At 37.9% G+C, this 20,223-nt stretch overlaps 1 protein-coding gene across 2 annotated transcripts in view; it reads left to right on the forward strand.

Annotated features, from left to right (window-relative positions):
- TBC1D4 (TBC1 domain family member 4) overlaps positions 1-20,223 on the forward strand; it is a 108,833-nt gene that overhangs the window by 56,232 nt on the left and 32,378 nt on the right. For both annotated transcript variants that reach the window (XM_066987605.1, XM_048079050.2), the window contains exons 2-8: positions 6,543-7,145; positions 8,618-8,707; positions 12,352-12,456; positions 15,267-15,399; positions 17,332-17,423; positions 18,223-18,333; positions 18,929-19,048. In XM_066987605.1, coding sequence (XP_066843706.1) covers positions 6,543-7,145; positions 8,618-8,707; positions 12,352-12,456; positions 15,267-15,399; positions 17,332-17,423; positions 18,223-18,333; positions 18,929-19,048 — 1,254 coding nt within the window. The remainder of the gene's footprint in view (positions 1-6,542; positions 7,146-8,617; positions 8,708-12,351; positions 12,457-15,266; positions 15,400-17,331; positions 17,424-18,222; positions 18,334-18,928; positions 19,049-20,223) is intronic.

A 20,223-nucleotide genomic window follows, 5' to 3' on the forward strand; every position in this document is an offset into this window, starting at 1 on the left:
TTCTCTCTAGCTGTGGATATGAAAATATCCAGCAAGTGAATTTTGTTTTTCTTTGCAATATTCACAGAGTGAAAGTTTGAAGTTTCACTTTAAATTGAAAGCACTGCTGGGCAGCTATTGCTGGGTGTGTTTGTACGTTAGTCCTCCAGCAAAAACAGGGAGCTCCACCTTTGTTCGGTGAAGGCTGTTGTAAATTCAAAGGAAGTATGTTTTTTAATGCTTTAACTTCTGTCACCGCTATTCAAGACAGCGTGCAGTATCACCATGGAGATACTCTGCCTAGAGTTATGACAAAGAAAAAGCACAGAAGAAAGCTGCTAAATGCTGCAGCATGCATGATTTAGTAGGCTTGATAGACTCTCTATTTTACAACTTCAAGGTATGGATGACAAACACCTAAGTTTCTTGTTCTTTTTAAAGGAGGGTTGATAAAGTTGGAATTTATTTTAGCAAAAATCTAGTTGCATGACATGAGAAGACTTGATAAGAAAGTTTCAATTTGGTGTTAAATATTTTCACATGGTCTTTTACTGACTTTTTCATCTGACTCTATAGAACCAAAGGTTGCATTAGTTCTGTCAATTTAACTGATGTTTCCAACAGAAAAAAGAATACACTTCTGTGTTGAACATAGTTATGCTTCTTGATATATAGTGGAATGTTTTTTGGCTGTAGTGTACTCATGCACTTTGAACAGTGTACTGTTTATGCTTGAGGAAGGTATTTGTTCTCCTTCCATGACCCACTTGTAGGCCTAGTCACAAGGGACAGGGTAGGGTGGAGCTCATGAACTGCAGAGGTGGAATTATAGGAAGATAATATTAATATAGGACATATTAATGTGTATTTTTTCCAGGGTTAAGTGTTGCAGCGTTATTCCAATCTAGCTGGCCAAATAGCTGATGCACTGCAGTAGCTCTAAGGTCTATAACCAATGTTGTGGGTACAAAGTACAAATGGAATAGGCTGGAGGACCGTTTGGCTAAAATTGATGCAGTTACTAGTTTCAGCTTACCAAAACTCTACAGCCTAGTAAACAGAGTTAGAGAGAGTTTAACTCCTATCACTCTTTAATTCTTATGTTCAGAGCTGAATCTTACTGTAGGTGATGCAGAACTTGGCTAGTGACATCCGTTCTGATTTGAGCACAGCTGACATCCCTTATTGAATCACCACATATTGAATCAGATCTAACTAGGTAAAGAATAATTTACACAATTTTAGGCTACTCAAATATGCCTGATAACTGATTTAATTTGGATTCCAAAGCGGCATTTTCCCTAATTAGGCTTATTAGATCTATCGTGTTTCCCTAGAGTGAAATGTTGCCTCCTTAATGTCATTATGGAGCTCTTCTTACTTGCTTCTCACCTTTGTTTTTGCTGAACCAGGTTTTGGAGGCAGTGCTGCCCACACTGAAAACCTTTGCGGGGTTTCTGGTACAGGCCCTGAAGAAGGACTTCTGCTCTTCTGTGTCCTCTTGGCTCTAAAACATTGCTAAAGAGTCACTCTCAACTGTTAGCCTTGGAAAACTTCTCAGTGCCTCAGATATAATCTCAATAATTCCACTAAATTACTGAGATTTAAGATTAATAACTATGAGCACTCTTTCAAGACTGTTAGAGTTCAAGTGCCACTGCTGTCTCCTGATAGATGTGTACGTCTCTCAGCATCCTGAAAGGAAGGAAAGCTCATCTGATACTCACATGTCCATTTTGCCTGGTATCAGTTTATTAGTACTTGATAAGAGTTTAGTGTGCCTTCAGCTATTTAAGCATGAGATCACTGCTGTGGCAGAGAAAGCTCTGTCTGTGTGCTGTTACAACGTAAACAAAAAGTAAATGTTTTGTCTAGTTTCTTTATCTAGATAATACACCATATCTACCTAGCTCTTTATGAAGCTTGTCAGGACTTCTGTTTGTTTTCTGACAAATTTTCTCGTTTTTAAATTGCCTGGTGATGCATGTGCTCCATGGTTTCTTCCTCTTTCTAAGGACCTTGTATCTTCTGTTTCAGGAGCTCCTCCTCTTCTTCTGTTAACATTTTAAAGTGAAAAGCTAATGAACTTTTTACATTATGTGGTCAATGAATACCTTGTATTGTACAATTAACATTTGGAATGACGGCTTAAGATGATTATAATGTTAATTTGTATAGACGGGAATACGTCTGTCCGTCTGTCTCTAACAAGCTTTCATTGTCTTCTTACTGTACATTTTTTTTTTTTATTGCCTCCTACTTCATGTAATAGTCCGCTACTCCTCATCAGTCTAGGGAAATTTCCTGAATGATAAACACAGGCATGTTGCTTCTGGTTCCTCCTCCTGTCTTGAGAACCACTGTCCCAGCAAGGCCTATCAAGCCATTAGCTTTCAGCCTGAGAAGCCCTCGGCGACTCCCTCTGGGACGTAGCCATCTTCTCCTTCTCTGCCTAGTGATATTTGGAAAAAGGTGGTAGGCCCTGAGACTGTGGGACTTGTAGAGAATCAACTCTTGCATTTTTCCAGGACTAGCTCCACTGGGTTTGTTGGGGCTGGAAGTATGCCTTTCACCCTGCAAATACACTGCCTATCCACTTCTACGCCAGTCTCCCAGCTTGAAGGAACTTTCCTCAAGGTTTAATGACAAAAATTCTGAGTATGTTAGATTAGTTGTTTAAGTCTTTTAAACATTTATTTTGTTTGTATATTGGTAAATGCCAAAAAACTATTTATGTGATAACTTGTTTAAACTTTTTGCTCTGCTATAATTGCTGGTAGTTTATATCCAGGAAGATCTGCAATGACCCCATGGGCTTAAGGAATAAGAATCCCATTTTTCCCCTTTGCCTGCCTAATTTCATGGGTCTGCTGCAGGGAATTACTAGAAATTCGAAACACGTTAATAAGTTTTGAACATTTTAGTAATTTATCTTCTAAATGTTACTAAACTGATTTCTGAAAATACTTAAGCGGTTTCATCCTGTTAATTTGCTATTTTTAATGTCCATTCTGCTTACTCTCTCGTCTAACTTTGCCCTGCAATTTCAACATTAATAGCTAATAAGCTAATATCTAAATCCAAAAAAGGTTACACAACTTTGATGGTGAAACTCTTGTGACTGAGGCTTCTTGATATGTAGAGGAGCAAAATGCAAAAAAAAAAAAAAAACAAACAAAAAAATCCATATACTGAATAAATATTTAAAAAGCTGTGTTGGAGTGGTTGCCACCCTTGATAATTTTGTAACTTTTCCTGTATTTTGCATTTCAGGAAAACACAGATGCAAACTCTTGTTTAGATTCCACTTGACTGCAGTTATGGTGTGTTCCCAAAGTCAAAACATTAAATGAAAATATTTTAATCTGATAAGGGCAAGTCTCAGCAAATGGCAGTGACACTTGGTTCTTGACAGGTAACACGGTCCTGGAAGGGAAGAAGGTCAGATCTAACAATATAAGTTGGCACATCAATCATTGGGCACATCAGCATTGGGATACTGTTATTCTTTTACTTTGAAGACAGTAAAATCCACATGTATAACTACACTATGAGCTGAAAACTCTGCACTAATGCTAGGATCCCTCTATGTTGAAATGAAAATACTTTGGCTGTCCATGTCATAGGTAGAAGTAAAAGCAATAGAGGGATCAGGTATCATGAAATAATAATTATGGCTCACATACTAATGATTTGTAGGAGTGTTGCCAGCAGATCAAGAGAGGTGATCCTTCCCCTCTACTCAGCGAGTCCAGAGGAGGGCTACGAAGATGATTAGAGGACTGGAGCATCTGTTGTACAAGGACAGGCTGAGAGAGCTGGGCCTGTTCAGCCTAGAAAAGAGAAGACTGAGGGGGGACCTCGTCAATGTGTATAAATATCTGAGGCGAGGGTGTTGAGAGGATGGAGCTGGTCTCTTTTCAGTTGTGTCCAGCGACAGGACGAGAGGCAAAGGGCACAAACAAAAGCACAGGAGATTCTGGCTGAATATGAGGGGGCACTTCTTTACTGTGAGGGTGACAGAGCACTGGAACAGGTTGCCCAGAGAGATTGTGGGGTCTCCTTCTCTGGAGATATTCAAAACCCACCTGGATGCCATCCTGCGCAATGTGCTGTAGGTGTACCCCCTGCTTGGTAGAGGGGTTGGACCAGATGATCTTCAGAGGTCCTTTCTAACCTCAAACATTCTGTGATTCTGTGATTGAAGAGTATTCATGATGTAGAAAAGACAAATAAAACCAAGTGGTACACAGCAGGATGGTAGTGTTTTTTTTTTTTTTTTTTTTTTTTCTTTTTTACTACATAAAATTCCATGTTTGTATCTGTGTGGGAGATCCTCAGGAAAAGAGGGGATAGGGAATCCTACTGTGGTATAGATGCAAGTCTCTTGTCCCCGGCCTTTTTGGATGTTTGTTGGCAGATGAGGTAGGGATAGGATGCATAAGGAGGCTCTCAGGTATTATTTGTAAGACTTCAGAATTTCTTCTCTGGTCTCTATTGTGGAATTTACGAGCAAGTGACAAAACCCAGTTATTGGAGTGGTAGTCATGGCATGCTTTTAAAAAATCCAAATAGCTGAATGAAGAGCTGGCATTGCTTAATCCAGTTGACTGCAGGGAAGATTTGTTTTTGAATAGAATTATTATTTGTCACTGTACTTTGAATAAAATAAGTAAATTGTACTGTATCACATTTTGGATTTGAAAAAGGGAAATTTAATTAAAATTCAGCAAGCTTGTGAACTATGCTAAAATCAAGAGCTAAGGGATTTAAACTCTAGAGTGTCTTTAAGCACAAACCATTGAAAGAATGAGAAGAAAAATGATCAGTGAAAAAGATGTATCTCAGAAGATGAATCAGCATGAGATTTGTCTAAGTCCAGCTGAGCTGAACAATGGTAAATGGTAATGCTGGACAGTGGGTAATGGTAAAGCAGCCGTTAGTGAGAACGAGTAAAAAGATTAAGTACAGTCTACTGCCTGCACCATATCAAGCCTAACTTTTGGCCTCGTTGAAAACTGAGATGATGATGTCTATAGGGACGAAAGCCAAATGGTCAGTAGAACATAGAGTAATTGAACTTTATTTTGAAGCAAATGAAGTAGAAGCAGGTTTGAGTTGAGGAGAAGTGTGTAATGGGATATAGGGGTTAAGACAAGGTAATTTTCTACTATGACTTGCAAAAGTATTAGCTTATAAGATCACTGCCTTATTAGCAAGTTCCAGATGGTATCGTGACTGGAAGAAAAAGATACTGTAGGAAACATGGTTTATTTACTAAGGTGTGACTTCAGCGTTACCTTCTCTTTTTTTTTTTTCTTTTTTTCCAAAACTTTGGAAAGACATTTTCAAATATTATACAAGTGAGGGAAGGCTGTATGGTATACAACATACACTATTTATTGATTGTTGGATTAGGTGAGCGTTGAGAACTGACTTATTTTGTGGTGAAACTAGGGTAGATATCATCCCTTGATCTAATTGTAACTAGCAGCCTTCCAAATGTGTGTGCCATGATGCCATTCATTATTTTGTCTGCCAGAGGTGAGACCTGGGTTAGGCAGAGGTGGATACTGTTGAAAGAGGAACTAGAATCACTCTGGTCACCTGTCAGTAGCGTTGGATGAGTCTTGGCTTTTTTCAGCGAAGGCAAAATGAAAAAGGAGCTTGTATATTAAATATGCTGATACTGAAGGCAGACATCCTTCAAAGTGATTGGGATAAAGTGGAGGAAGAGCCTCGTGGCCTTAAAAGACTGGGTGATACAGGTCCGAAATGGAGAGTTTCTGCTACAGTGATGTGCAGTTTGGCCTTACAGAGCATAGCAGGAAGCTGTAGGCAAGAACGATGGTGGAGATGGGGAGAGAGATCTGGGTGTTCTTAATTGTGTGATGACTGAGACAGCAGGGAAATGAGACCCTAAAGTAAGCTCTGTCATAGGATGGACTAGGTAAAGCTTTTGTAGTAGATAATAAACAAGAGCTAATGCTGTCATGTACATGCTCTCTCAGATGTACGTGGTACTTCTGTAACATTTCCGTATGCTTGCTGTCTGTATTACAAAATTGCAAGTTGAAACTGATGGGCATTACTGGTCTCTCTCCATGCACAAAATGTGGTTTCCGCAGCTGTCCTAAGAACAGAATGTCTGGCTCTGCAAAATGAATGTAAAGAAACAATGATGGCCCTCTGCAAAACACATCCGCGAGAGACACTGATGTAGGAAGAGGGCTGCAAAAGAGAGAAGGCAGTATAAGTAAAAGGAAAAAATATGTAAACATTTGTCAGTAGACTCTAAGCTCATTGCTCTGGTAATTTAAAACCTTACATTCTAAAACAATTTATAGTATTTTTACTGAAACTTTTTTGCTTTGTTCCTACTTCATTCTAAATTTTGCACAGGCGATTTCTGTACTATGTTTATATTGTCAGCCAAGAAGCCAGTGCACTGTACTGAAGAAATAACCTGTGAGAATATTTACAGTAACATTTTTTTGGGGGGGATACCACTGTCTATTATCTCATTTGTGTCTGCTAAAGGGATCTTTTAATCTATCCCTTAGGTTCCTGATGTCATCAGCAGCATAAGACAAGTCTCCAAAGCAGCACTGAAAGAAGATGCCAAACCAAGTAAAGATAGTGAAGATGCCTTCTATAACTCTCAAAAATTTGAGGTCTTGTACTGTGGAAAGGTGACGGTGGCTCACAAGAAGGCTCCCTCGTCATTAATTGATGATTGCATTGAGAAATTCAGCCTTCATGAGCGTCAGCGCCTGAAACTATTAAATGAACAGCGGAATAATGAGTCAAGTTTGGACTTACCCCTGTGTGAAGGAAACGTGCCATCTTCCCCATTGGATAGCCCATTTGAGGAGCTGGAGAGCCCAAATAACACCACAGGACATGCCGCGATGTTTACAATTGGCAGCCAGACCAACTTGACCAACCTGGCCAGCACACGTGGCTCATTTCCAGAGCGAATTTTAGAGGACTCTGGCTTTGATGAGCAGCAGGAGTTTCGTTCCCGGTGCAGCAGTGTCACTGCAGTTATGCAAAGAAGGGTTCATGATGCAAACCTGAAAATACAGCCACGCAGAAGACATGCAAGTGCACCCAGTCATGTTCAGCCCTCTGATTCTGAGAAGAACAGGACAATGTTGTTTCAGGTGTGTCCTAGGATGAGCGATTTCATGTTGGTTTTGTACAACATCTTCACCTGTGCAGTTTGAAGCTGAGACAAGTCTTGTAAGACTTATCTTCCATGGATTATTTTACATCTTATTTTAGCGTGGATTCAGTATAGTTTCATGATTTGTCAGAAATATTTATGCATATGTTCATAAGTGATTGAAACACAATTAGGAACAACACTTTACGGAAACCAGCATAACTCATGAGTGCAGGTAAATTTTAAGAAAAAGGAATCGCTCGTGGACAACAAGAACAGAGTTTCAAGGGGAGAGCTGACTTTCGTATGTGATTCTGGTTCATTTGTGCTGGTGAGATCTAGGACTTAGTTGAAAAAAGTATTTTATTCAAAAAGATAATCCATGAAGATTTTCTTATGAACAAATAATTTTTTCTGTATGACTAAAAAGAAGCCCCAAAGTTCACAGCCTTATGTTTGAGCCTGCTTCTTTATAATTTGTACTGATGTCAAACTGTTCTCATCTGTCTTTCCCAGATGAGTAGTCAAATGTCTCTGCTTGCACTGAAGGTTTCTTGCTTCAGACCTCAGAGTTCTTTCTTCTCTTGCCTGAATTGTATTTGACATCTTCAGAGCTTGTACTGAGAAAACAAAAGGACACTTAGAGGAGGTGACCCATAAAAGGAAAGATCTTTGGAACTTAAAATAACAGAGAGCTAAATGCTTGAGTTTTGTCATTCGATTTGCATTAAAGATCATTCTTGCCTTTCATTCTCTTGGGGAAATGCTAACTGAAGTGAGAATGCATTGCCCTTTGGAAAGCCACAGCTATCCCTGGTAATGAAAAGGATTTAGCTATAAAACTCCTGAAGCTCTGTGGAGTAAGTTCCATACACTTGCAAAGCAGTTTGGGAAAGCTGAAGGATTTGTAGCAGAACCTCCACTTTCTCAGTCAGAATTGTTACGAAAAACTTAAGTATCACCTTAAAAACTTAAGTATCACCCAAAAACAAGTATCACCTTAAGATCAGCATAGTTTCTCAGCTGATCTGTGGAATAGCTGTTATGGTGTTGGGTTTGTTTTAAATCAAAACCACCCACAAATTCTGTAGTTTTGCTGATTTCTGTATTGGACCTTATAATTTAGCCACACTGTTTGCTAAAGGTTTTGGTGTTATCTGCCAAGCATGTGATCTTTTGCCAAAAATAACTCAAAATGATAAAAGAAAAAAAAAAAAAAAAACAAAGCCTCTTTCCAAATCTTTTTCCTATTGAATTGAGTGTATTTTTCTTGCTGAAATACTCTTGCTCAATCGAGGCTAAATTATGGCACCCTTATTCCTGCTGAGTGAGCTGGTATGCTGAAGGTACTTCATGTGAACAAGAAAAGGCTAGATTTTGACATTTTTATTGCTGCTAACACTGTGCCCTGTGCCTCCAAAACAGTCATAAACTAGACTTTCTTATTTTTCTCATTTTTTTTTTTTCAAGGTTGGAAGATTTGAAGTTAACCTCATCAGTCCAGACACCAAATCTGTTGTGCTTGAAAAGAATTTTAAAGATATCTCCTCATGTTCTCAGGTAAGCATTAATAAGAAGCAGAGTATAGATTATCAGAAGAAAAGGAATTGATTTGTTCTTCAGCTTGGTTGCCTTGTTAACATACAGGAAGCAGAAAAAAGAAATGTGGAGGTTTTTTTGGCATTCTGTCCTGCTCTCCTTTATTCAGTCTCAAAGGCCACTTTTAAATATTTTATCCTCTTTGTCTAAATCACAACAAATGAAAATAGATTGCTGCTTTGCCCCATTTGCTCCTTAATTTAAAAATAGGGTGGATTTGGGGAGATTGTGCAGGATTGTGATACAAACCCTGCATCATGTTTGACAGCAAAATGTTACTGACTTCTTTGGGGAGTACAACAGAAGAAATTGGATATTAAATTATGATTGCTTCATAAGCAGCTGCAGCAGACTTGAAGTAGTGATGGCAAAAAATTATAATAGTGAGAGCTGTTATTCAAATCAGGATTGCGCTCATCTGGTAGCAGTTTCAAGTAGATATTGCACAAAAATTATGCAATGTCATTCTGAAAGAGCTTAAATACAGAAAAGATGAACACAATAATCAAAGTGAGATGCAGTAGTGGTAACTTTGATCGTTGGTCAGAAAGCTAAGTATAAACTGTTCTGCTTTGTGAGAGCATTGGATTTTCTTTGGAAGTATTCTTTGGAAGTAGCTTAATCTCCATTTAGGATGTTCTGGGAGTGCTGTCTCTGAATTGCTGATCTGAAAGCCTCTGGAGTGAAGGGAGGAGAGCATCAGATCAGTCCTCCAGAAAAACAGCAGTTTACCTACATCGTTTCTTCTGGAATATATGGTAATAGATGAACCTAGCTTTCTCCAGTATAAATGTGTCTCATAAAAAGTGAAACATCAGGGCTGAAGGATTTTTCTTTTTGTCTTGTTCATCAGCTGTTACTTCTGGTACTTTCTGTTTTAAGGTCTTTTTTTTTTTTTTTTTAACCTTCTGCCATTCCCTGTGCAGGTGCATCACTTCAGGCCACCTTAAACGTTATTATTCTAGTTTAAAGTATGCTTTCAGGCATACTCTAAACCTGCCTTTCACCCCCAAGTGCTTTCATTTTAATGCTAATAACAAATCTGCTCTTGCATAACTGTGCTACAAATGCTAATACAAATTAAGAACTGGTCAGTACTTCTGAATCAAGTGGAGCCTTAAACTATCAACTATAGGCCCAGGTCCTTATGTAGAGTCTAACTACAGCTCATGTTGCTGTTGAGAGTGGAGAAAGGCATGTGAAAATACAGAATGGAACAATGATCAAACAATTGCCTACTAATAACTTTATAATAAATACAGATCAGAAAGATTCTCAAAGCAGTGGTATGGAAAGCAAAACTTGCAGATGGTTGAGTCTTCCTTCCACCTGCCCTCCCTTCGTGGGTGTATTGAGCTCAGTAAAAGTGACACTTCAATTTTACATGCTTGTAACAGGGAAACAAAATTCCTAAGTGCAGAAAACATTTTTCAGCTAACTTTAAAGTGTGATGGAGACCAGCAAGATCATTGTAGACCTTTGACACCTAGCTTTTCCTTCAGTAAAATAACTGTGTGCAGTCAGTAGTGTCAGGTAATGCTGCATGTTGGGTTTTGGAGGTGGAAGATTAGATTTCAGTTTCATTTGGAGCAAAGCTTTTGTTATTTTGCATGCTTGAATATCTCAAACAGGCACTGACAATACTGTGGGCTCTTCCTTTAATGCAAGAGATACTTTAGAGAAGTCTTTTTTTTTTTTCTTTTTCTATGTTCAATAGAAATGAAACATTTAATTTTTTCAAGGCTAAGGATTTGTTTGCTCATCAGTCTTTCTTTTAAGAATTCAGTGCTAGCCACAGGGCTTCTCTGTTGTGGATTTATGAGGAAGCGACTTACTGCATATTGTGAGACTGCAGCTTAGCAATGTTTGTTCTTCTGAGCTTCAAGAATGATGAAAAAGAGATGTTTTCTTCAGCTTGCATTCTGGATTCTTTTAGTCTGGCCTAATAGATTTATTTTATTCTATAACTTAAGTATGGTTGACTGGCTGCATTCAATTCATTATCCACATTTTTGCATAATTGTCAAAGCAGCAGAATGGATGATAAACCCCTGTGTGTGCTGGTGAAGCTCAGCTATCAGACAGCTGTAGAAATATTCTTGTTTCAGCCTTGCTGACCTTGGGAGAACTGAGAAAAATGAGAAAGGTACGTGTTCTTTTGGCATGACAAGCCAGGCCACCCCCCTCTTAAAGAAAAAGTGGTGGAGTTACTGTTAATGCTACTTACAGCTTCAGTGGTGCAAATGTCAAGTCCTTCTTCCCCACCACATGTTCTCCTGTGCAGCCTGACAAATCTGACAGCAGGAAATATGTTCAGGCACTGTCAGCAATGAGGGAACCAGCATCTCTCCCATCCGCCTTAAGTAAATACAGTTTTCTTGCAAAACAAGGCAACAGTTCGCCCTTATAGAGATGAACATATGCGTATACATCTGTTCTTTTTCATTTTATGCCTTTGAAAGCTTTGCATGTTAGAGGAAAATGGGTTCAGTTAAATCAGAATTGATGTGGACTACAGTAAAATGGCATTTGTGCCGTCATAGGTGGTCTCTGTACTTAAGTTTCGCCTAAGCAGCACAAATGTAACCTCTGGAATTTTGTTTTTAGTTTTAAAATCTACTGGGATTAGTGACAATATGTTCAGTCTGTCACGTAGTATGTTACCAATTTTGTCTAGAGTGTTTTCTGTACACACAGACAAGTTGTTTTGCCTCCTCCCCTCTTTTGCTATATAGGTGTTTTCTTTGGAGATAGATCCAAGCAGCTGAGTTCTGCTTTCTGTTGTATTTGAACTTGAGGAATTAGGCTTTCTTTTGGAGAGAATCTGCTATTACCATACTTAGATGATAAAAACATTGGCAAGAGCTTTAACAATAGTGAGTCATGTTCCATGAATCGAGACTGGGAATATAGTGCTTCTTAGGAAGCAGCTCTCTTTGATCTTCTCAGTGCTGTTTTTAGCAAGGCAACATTCCTTCTCAAGCAGTTAGACTAGCAGTTAGATCTTGAAATAAAACATCAGTAGTAACGAGTAGTAATTCTTGAAACTTCTGGTATGTAACTCAGTCTCGAAACAAAGAATTTAAGAATCCAGTTGTAATTCTACATGCCACCGCTCATTCTGTGCTCCTTTTGGTGTAGTCCAGGTTTGCATTACAGGAAAGAGAAGATCCGTCACTACTTTGATGCTCCTCCAGTCCCATGTTTTAGTGTGGGCTCACTGCATCCAGCTTTCACTGCAGAGGCAATTCCAAATACAGCCTAGGACTGTTTCATTGGCTGCCCATTCAGTTTTCTCTAATAGAGGATATTCAGATCCAGATTTATTGCTGTATGACTTTTGTTTATCTCATGTAAGGAGCTCTATTACCTTCTTAACGCAAAAAAACAATTAATGAAAAATTAACTGTTGTAGTTGTGTAATAGATCATTAGGAGGATGTATTTATAGTTTCTCAAATTTTTGTGTTGGCAAGTGTTGGAGTCTGGTCACTTTTTTTTTTTTTTCATTTTGGAAACCAAGGTGATTGTAAAGTAGCTCATTAGTGCTGTTTTTTAACTCTCTTAAACTCCTTTTTAAACTTTTTTTTTGTTTGTTTTGCTTAGGGTATAAAACATGTTGATCACTTTGGCTTCATTTGCCGGGAATCTGTTGAACCTGGGTTAAGCCAGTATGTTTGCTACGTGTTCCAGTGTGCAAGTGAGTCTCTGGTGAGTATAAAAGTTAGCTATCCTAACTTTTCCATTGGAGCATGTCTAAAGCATTTCCTAAGCCATGGGAATCTCTGCTCTGCTATATCAGCTGAGACTCAGTGACCACATGTTCTAAGGTGTGAGATCTCAACTATGAATTTGAAAATAAGAAAAAGAAAACACATACATTCTGTTCATATATAGCCTTATCCTGGTACTCTACCATGTCGTTATTAGTAACAAATGGAAAAAGTCCAGATGGATGAGTTCACACGCAGGCTGCAAGCATATTTGGACTTTGTATTTGATTTTAACTCTTGCATTTCTGATTGTTGAGACACTTGGTTGCCCGTTAAATACACAACTACATGTATTGAATCAGTAATAAAGCTGATGATTAAACCCAAACAGACTTTTCCGGGTAGGGTTTTAACTACTGGCCTGATCCTGCATGTGGCTTCTGTATTTTTGCTGTAGCCTCTTGTTCCTCAGGAGAGGAAAATAACAGCATCTGATCAAAGAAGCAGAAAACCTAAGTTCACACATGTTATGTGTGGATGTATCCAACTGAAAAGTCCAATGGGCATTTGATGAAGTATGTATCAATGAGTTGAGGATTGCAGTGACAGCGATTTAACTGATAGAGGTAGTTTAATAATGTGAGACATCAAGGAAATTATTTTGGCTACTGCATTTTTATTTTGAACTCTGACACTTAAAAAGAAATTGGTTTCTGTTCTGAAACATATTTGCTACTTATGGCTGTGCTAACAGCTGTTAACTCTTTCAACTAAACTTAAAAATCACCTTTCTATCTAGCTGCAAATGTGATTTCTAAATCCGGTAGCCAACTTGAGAGTTGGTAGATTTATGTCAGTAAAGCTTCTAACAAGTAATGTCCCTAGGTGTACGATGGTAGCTGAGGCTGTGCTTTTATCAGGATAAGAGTTTGCTATGAGATCAGCTGACTCTTTGTACTAACATGAGATGTTACACCTGACGTATTGATAAATCTGACCATGAATATTTAGTTCAAAGATGCTTAAAATGTGGTGTATAAAGAAAACACATATCTGTGAATCCTTCTACATAGTCAGCTACTGCTGTATGTGGGTACGTCCACATTGCAATACTAAATGAACAAATTCTTTGACACTAGAAGCAGTGCAGAGCTGTAAAAAACAAGAGCTGTCTGGATTCTACACTGCCAGACTATGTTAGTAGTCTTGTGTATATTGGCTCTAAACCTAGCTACATCCTGTGCTACAGTTCTCATGATTTCAGTGTGGTCAGAATCTATGCGCTTAGCACTGTCCTGTGTATCTTCCATTCAAGATACCTTTGCTAGCTTACATTTAAGAATTACATATCAGCATTACAAGATGGACATTCGTATTTCAACGGCCTGCCTTATTGCTAAGAAGGGAGAGCATTGAGGAACTACTTGTAGTGCTTAAAACTCTTTTAAAAAATCATAAATCAGGCCACAATTAATTCAAGTTTCCACATTCAGGTGCATTTATTATATTTTATTTTTGCAACTGACAGACCTTCAAAAGAGCTTGTATATTTTCAATGTTAAACTGCATGATTTTTGTCTCACGTTTCAGCCTTCTTCAACCTTTTTATACAGTGCAACAGGTAAGACCAAGGACATGATTCTGAAGTAGAATACTTAATTCTTTTCAAAGGTTGTCTTCAATCTTGCCTCCTTCTTTCCATGCTAATGCAAAGACATGGGTAAACAGCTTTTAATAAGGATTGTGTTGCCCTAAAATACAAACACGGAAACTCCAAGTGCTTTGTAGTATATTTGAATGGGTGAGGAGAAATCCTGTCAACTTTTGACCTTTCTATGTGTGGGAACATAGCACTACTATATTTATGGTAGTGGAAGAGAAAAGATCAGGGCAGACTGCAAGGTAAGTCAGCAGTACTTATAGATGAGTCATTCGTTGCAGTGAAGCTGGTGGACAGTCTGGTAGTCTTTTGGTCTGGAGAAAAGTGAACTGCTGTGGGAAGCTCCTGGCTGTCAGCAGGAGAGGTCTGTGGGGTTTTGTGCTAAAATAATTGAGAAGGAGTAAGTGCAGGAGAAACTTGAAGCTAAAGAAAAGAAATGAAAGGTTTTTTTTCTATTTGGTCAGTAACCTTGAGTTGCTGCAAAAACACACTTTCTAAATGAACTTTAAGATGGTGAGCATCCATACAACTCATATTTCAGTGCAGACTATAGAAATGCAGCTTGTCAGAGAACCTTTTTTTCACTCCAAAGAGGTGGTGTAGTTGAACAGCAGAATCTTGGCAACATAGTCTGAGATCCTTGCACAATGAGTACATGATAAACTGCTTTCCAAAATTGTGGTTTTATTATCATTTTTGCTGTTAATGGAAATTTACTGTACAGCTTTAAAGCTCTTTTCAAGCATACTGACGGGTGAGTTTTTAGGTACCTTTTTTCTTTAGGAAATGCAGATTTTGGACATATCCCAGATGCAATGGGAGCTAGATGTGGAGGCCCTTCTAAATGCATATTTCTGTCGTCTATTCTTATAAGTCCGTTTACCTTTTGAAGTTCTTTACATTGCTAAGGCCTCTATAAGCACAGTAGTTGGAAGTTTCAGAAAACACATGAAAAAAATCCAGTTAACACCTTGTTGCCTTTGTCTTCAGAGAATAGGCTGGGGATACAACCTTGAAATCTTTAGAAAACAACAAACAGGTTTCTTTGATTGCAAAACACCTGTCTCCGATGTGATTTATAAACCTTATTTGATGTATATAGCGTGGATTTTTGTTTATATGCTATCTTTTTGCTCCTTCCCCTTTAGGTTGATGAGGTAATGCTTACCCTGAAACAAGCCTTTAGCACCGCTGCAGCTCTTCAAAATGCCAAGACACAGGTTAAACTGTGTGAGGCCTGCCCAATGCATTCATTGCACAAACTTTGTGAAAGAATCGAAGGTAACAGCTGAGTTTTTCATTTTTTTCTTCTGTTTATTCTAGAGTTGTTATACTACTATCACAGAATCATCATTATCATGTTTAGTTATGTCAGTTGTGCGCTTTCAACTTATGTGATGTAAGAACAGAAGGAAAAGTATCCCAATAAGGAGGTCTTACCATCACTTTCCAGTCTGTGCAATTAAATGGAGGTGACTGTAGTAATGCTATTGCAACTGAGTGTAATACAGCTTGTATTATATATACGTACTCTTTCACTGTCATACTTCTCTTAAACTTTGAGAGCCAAAAAACCAACAGCTCTTCCTTTTATTATCCTGAAGATGCATTTTTTCAAAATGGATCATAAAAAGACAGCAGTGATCAAGAAATAGTCTTTCTTTCTCATGTGTTCCTTCCTTCCTCTGTGTTGATATTTTTTGCCGTTTTTTTAACTTTAAAAAAAACTTTTTTGTTTTCATTCTCTTATATACTTCAAAGCCTGGTTTCCTTTCTATTATAGGAAGTAAATTAAGATAGATGATTAATATCTAATAAAGTCAAGGCAAACTACCTGACTTCAAATATGATTCCACAACACTTTTTGATTTCTGTGCAAGTGCGGTATGCTAGAACCTCTGCAAAATACATTACAAGATAGAATTCCAAAAATTTTAATTGCAGGATCCTATTTTTTGTAGTCTGATATGTCTCCATGGAAAGTGTTGTATGAAAAAAAAAAAAGGGGGGGGGGTGCAAGTATGTTACAATGGTCTTGTATCTTCTGGTCTGGTTGCAATAATGATGACAATTACCAGCTCTCTCATTCATCAAAAGTCAATATTGCTGATTATCTCCCTCTGGTGGATGAAAAACAAACTATAAAATTCTAGTAGAGAGGCATTCTTTTAAGCTTGTGACTGATGTTTTCTGGGTTCAGCAACAGGCATTCAGAAGTGATAAACATTAACTGGGAAAGTCTTCTGTAAATGGATAACTACAGGGGCTGCTGTATAAGGCAGCATAAGTATCTTGAATATGAGCACTTGCAAGGGTTAAGTATCTGGCATCAAAATAAAATCTTTTTTAGGGTAACAAGTTGAATAACATAACAGAAATTTCTTACTTTGTACTTAGTGACTGAAAGACTTTAGTCTCCTTTTCATTTTATTTTTCTTCTTGGTTTAGAATCTAGAAATTTATCATAATGAAACCCAGGACTTCATGACTTTTGAAAATCTTTATCTGCTATGATTGCAATTGTGTATGAATGATATCTACCTTGGGTGGAAAAAAAATATTTTCATCTGATTTGCTGTGGTTGTTTTCCCCTAGTTTTTTTTTTTTTAAATATTCCTAGAATAAGGTCTGTTAATAAATGTAGACTTTATCAAAGATAAGAATTTTTTTTTTAATTTTATTTTTTAATGTATTACTTCTTTTATTCAGCTCTTGCTTTTAAAGGTGATGTCTTCTGTTCTCTGGTATGACCTGCACCCTTTACTTTCCTTGTCTAGAAATTCATATAAACTTTCAATTAAAAGCCTCTGAAAGCTTCTTAGTATCTTGTGCAATGAGTATCTTTCAAGTTATATCCCTGATCTGTTTCTCTCTTCCTCCCGTCCCATACAGATGTCAGGCTTCTGTCATAGTGATCTCTCCGTACTAGGATGGCAGATGTCAGTGGGGTAGGGACCGCAACCTTATACTCAGGAGCCAGCTGCTTAGCTGCTGTTAGTTCTATTTTTACTGCTAACGAAATAAGAAAACATATGGTTTAGCAAAACCTGAAGTATCTTTTATCAAGTACATCACAGATATCCAAATATCATACATCAAACTTTTTTGAACTTAAATGCAAGTTTATACCTGTTAATTAACATTTTTTTTTCAAAAGTGTTTTGAGAGATCATTTGGGAGTCTAGAAGCTTTACTTTTCTTTTCTCTTCTCAGGGCTTTATCCACCAAGAGCCAAGCTAGTAATCCAGAGACATCTGTCATCACTAACTGATAATGAGCAAGCAGACATTTTTGAACGTGTTCAGGTAATAAGTTGGAAGTTGTTGTCTCAAATTTGAAGAAGACAATGATAAAGTGAACTAAACAATTTTTTGTTTTGTTTTGTTATGCTGTTGATCTAGAATTCACTACTGTTCCACCAAACACCATACTGAAATAGCATGATCCAACCTAATCTAATATATGGTACACTGCTTTCAGAAAAGTTTTGGTTTCCAAATCTGCTGAAACTTTCTGTGTTCATACCCAGAGTTTTTTTTTTTTATTTTCTTTTACTGATCTTAATTCTTCATCTGTAAACATTTTTTTCCTACCTGAAAGTGATGTGGAAATGAGTTGAGTGAGATATGAAGGTATCAGGCAGGTGGTGGGCATTTTCAGAAGCTCTCATTTGACTTAAATTCTGAGGCAAAATGGTGTATACAAATGTACTCAAGTGGATCAGCTACACGATAATTTAGGTTTCTGAAGGCTACACTGTTTTCTAGTGGTCTCTAGAAGGGAATGCCTGTTTGATTTATGTGTGTTCTTTATTCCATTTATAAGCTTAGACAGTGACAGACAGCCTTTGAAAACAAAATGTGTAGTCATAAGGCCCCCTTCCCTCTTTGTCCTGCAACCTTCTCCATATGGAAAGTTTTTGGTCTGTTTTGCTTGGGAGTATGAAGGCACACAAATTATGGTGTAATACAACACATTAATTGTGCACTCTGGCATCTGGAATTTCAATATATCAACTTCAAAGAATACATACATATGGAAATGAAAATAAGCAAATCATGACTTGAAAGACAACTTTTTTGTTTTCTTTGCTGTTCTTGACAGAAAATGAAGCCTGACAATGACCAGGAAGAAAATGAACTTGTGATCCTACATCTACGCCAACTCTGTGAAACTAAGCAGAAAACACACATTCACATTGGTGAAGCACCGTCGGTAAAGCTGAATTTTGTATTATTCCTCTCCCTCTTCCACATCCTATTCAAATGCAACCTTGAATACCGGAGGGGACGCTGCTAGAGTTCATCAGGGACAGCTGAAGCTGGGTATTGTAATTGAGAGAGAACTGTGAAAGATGTGATTTGGTTTGATTTACTGTGGCATTCCCCCTCCCCCCCCCCCTTTTTTTAAAAGGTTTGGGGGCAGAAATGGAGGGAAAAAGACAAGCCATTATTTTTAGATCTCAGTTTCTTTACAGTGTGAGGATACCACTTTTTCTCTCCTTTTCCTTCCTCCCCGATCCCTATTCTCAGTCATTCCTAGGGAGAATAAAGTAAGAATGAAGAGGGCAATGGCTTCAGGTTAAACTACAAGCTTATCTAGCAAAGGGAATGGATAACAATGTTGTTAAATTGATATGCTTTTTCACGATAGTCTTTAGGGATTAAATGTTCCTTTAACTACTTCTTTTTTTAATAAAGGCCAAGGATGTGTTGTTTATTATGTAACTTGGTGCGGCTCTAGTCTTTGGAGGTCTGCAATTGCAAAAAGAATTGTCAAAGCTGAACAGTGTCCTTGTTCATTTCAACAGATTACTTCTAACAGTGCAATTCCAGAAAACACCACCAGTGGTGGCAGGTTTAAGCTTGACGTTCTGAAAAACAAGGCCAAGAAATCCTTGACTAGCTCCCTGGAAAATATCTTCTCAAGGGTAAGATTAACAATTCATTGTCAGCAGTTCTCCCTGATATCCTTGACAGTAAAATCCTATCAGATTTTTTTTTCCTCAGTCTAAATACTTTATGAAGCTAGATCACTGTTTTGAAATCTGAGGGTTACAGCTGGGCTGATGGTGCCTTAACGATGCTAGAAAGCTTATGGTAAGGTCACACACACACACAGAGGAAAAAGGCAACTTTCTGAAAAATGAGCATTCATTGTATGTGGCAAGTGAATTAGCTGAGCATTATCAGATGTTTTGCTTCAGAAAAAAAAATTACTCAGGATGGTTTTATGATCCCATAAATGGATATATTACCTATTTTTGAAAGAGAATAACTGTCTTTACATAAACTGGAGATTTTTGTTGTTCTGAGAATTAACATTGCCTCTTATATCTAAAAGCTCGTGTTGGTCATTAACAATTTTTGTACAGTAGTAGCAAAGTAGTCCTTCTGCAGGAAAAAAACAGAGTATGTTTAAAAAAAAAAGTGAGTTGCTCCTCTTATCAGTGCTGCTAACTAGGTGTGGTGTGGATAATTGCTGGGAATCTCTCATATTAATTAACCTTTTAAAGAAGTAATCTGAATTGCAGATTTTGCTTGTTGTCCCTTGCTTAGGAGGGAGAATCCTAAAAGCAGAGAAGAGGCTTATAGAGGAGTAACTGAAGAAGGCTGGGTGCCTGGGATCCTGTATGGTGTTACAGAGAAGGTGCAATGAGCTGTGATATTAAATGACAATGTTCAAGTATAGTTCAAGCAGTGAAGTTAAGCTTCCGCTAGTAATTTTAAAAATACCGTGTTAAATCAAGGCTTAATAAAGTTAAAAAAAAAAAAAAAGTTAAAGTTACACTTTTCCTGCAGCTTGTATGGGCATGTCATAAAGTAACCTGCAATCTTGAGATGCCACAGATGTTCCCTGTAAAAGAGGCAAAGCACTATTTGCCAGGGACAATCCAGCTTAAAACTTAAGGTTTCACCTAGGGCTAAAGCTCACCTGGTCAAACCTGGCTCACCTTTGGTGGCAAATTTTGCACACTGGGAACTTGGTTTGAGTATGGAGAGAGAGCAAATAAGAGATGTTGGTCAGCAGATACGGATAATTTCAGCAGTCTGAAATATCATCGAATGGTGACAGCTAAAGTCATGCTTCTACTGAGTCTGATTT

This window comes from Anser cygnoides, chromosome 1, assembly GCF_040182565.1.
Source record: "Anser cygnoides isolate HZ-2024a breed goose chromosome 1, Taihu_goose_T2T_genome, whole genome shotgun sequence".
NCBI lineage: Eukaryota > Metazoa > Chordata > Aves > Anseriformes > Anatidae > Anser > Anser cygnoides.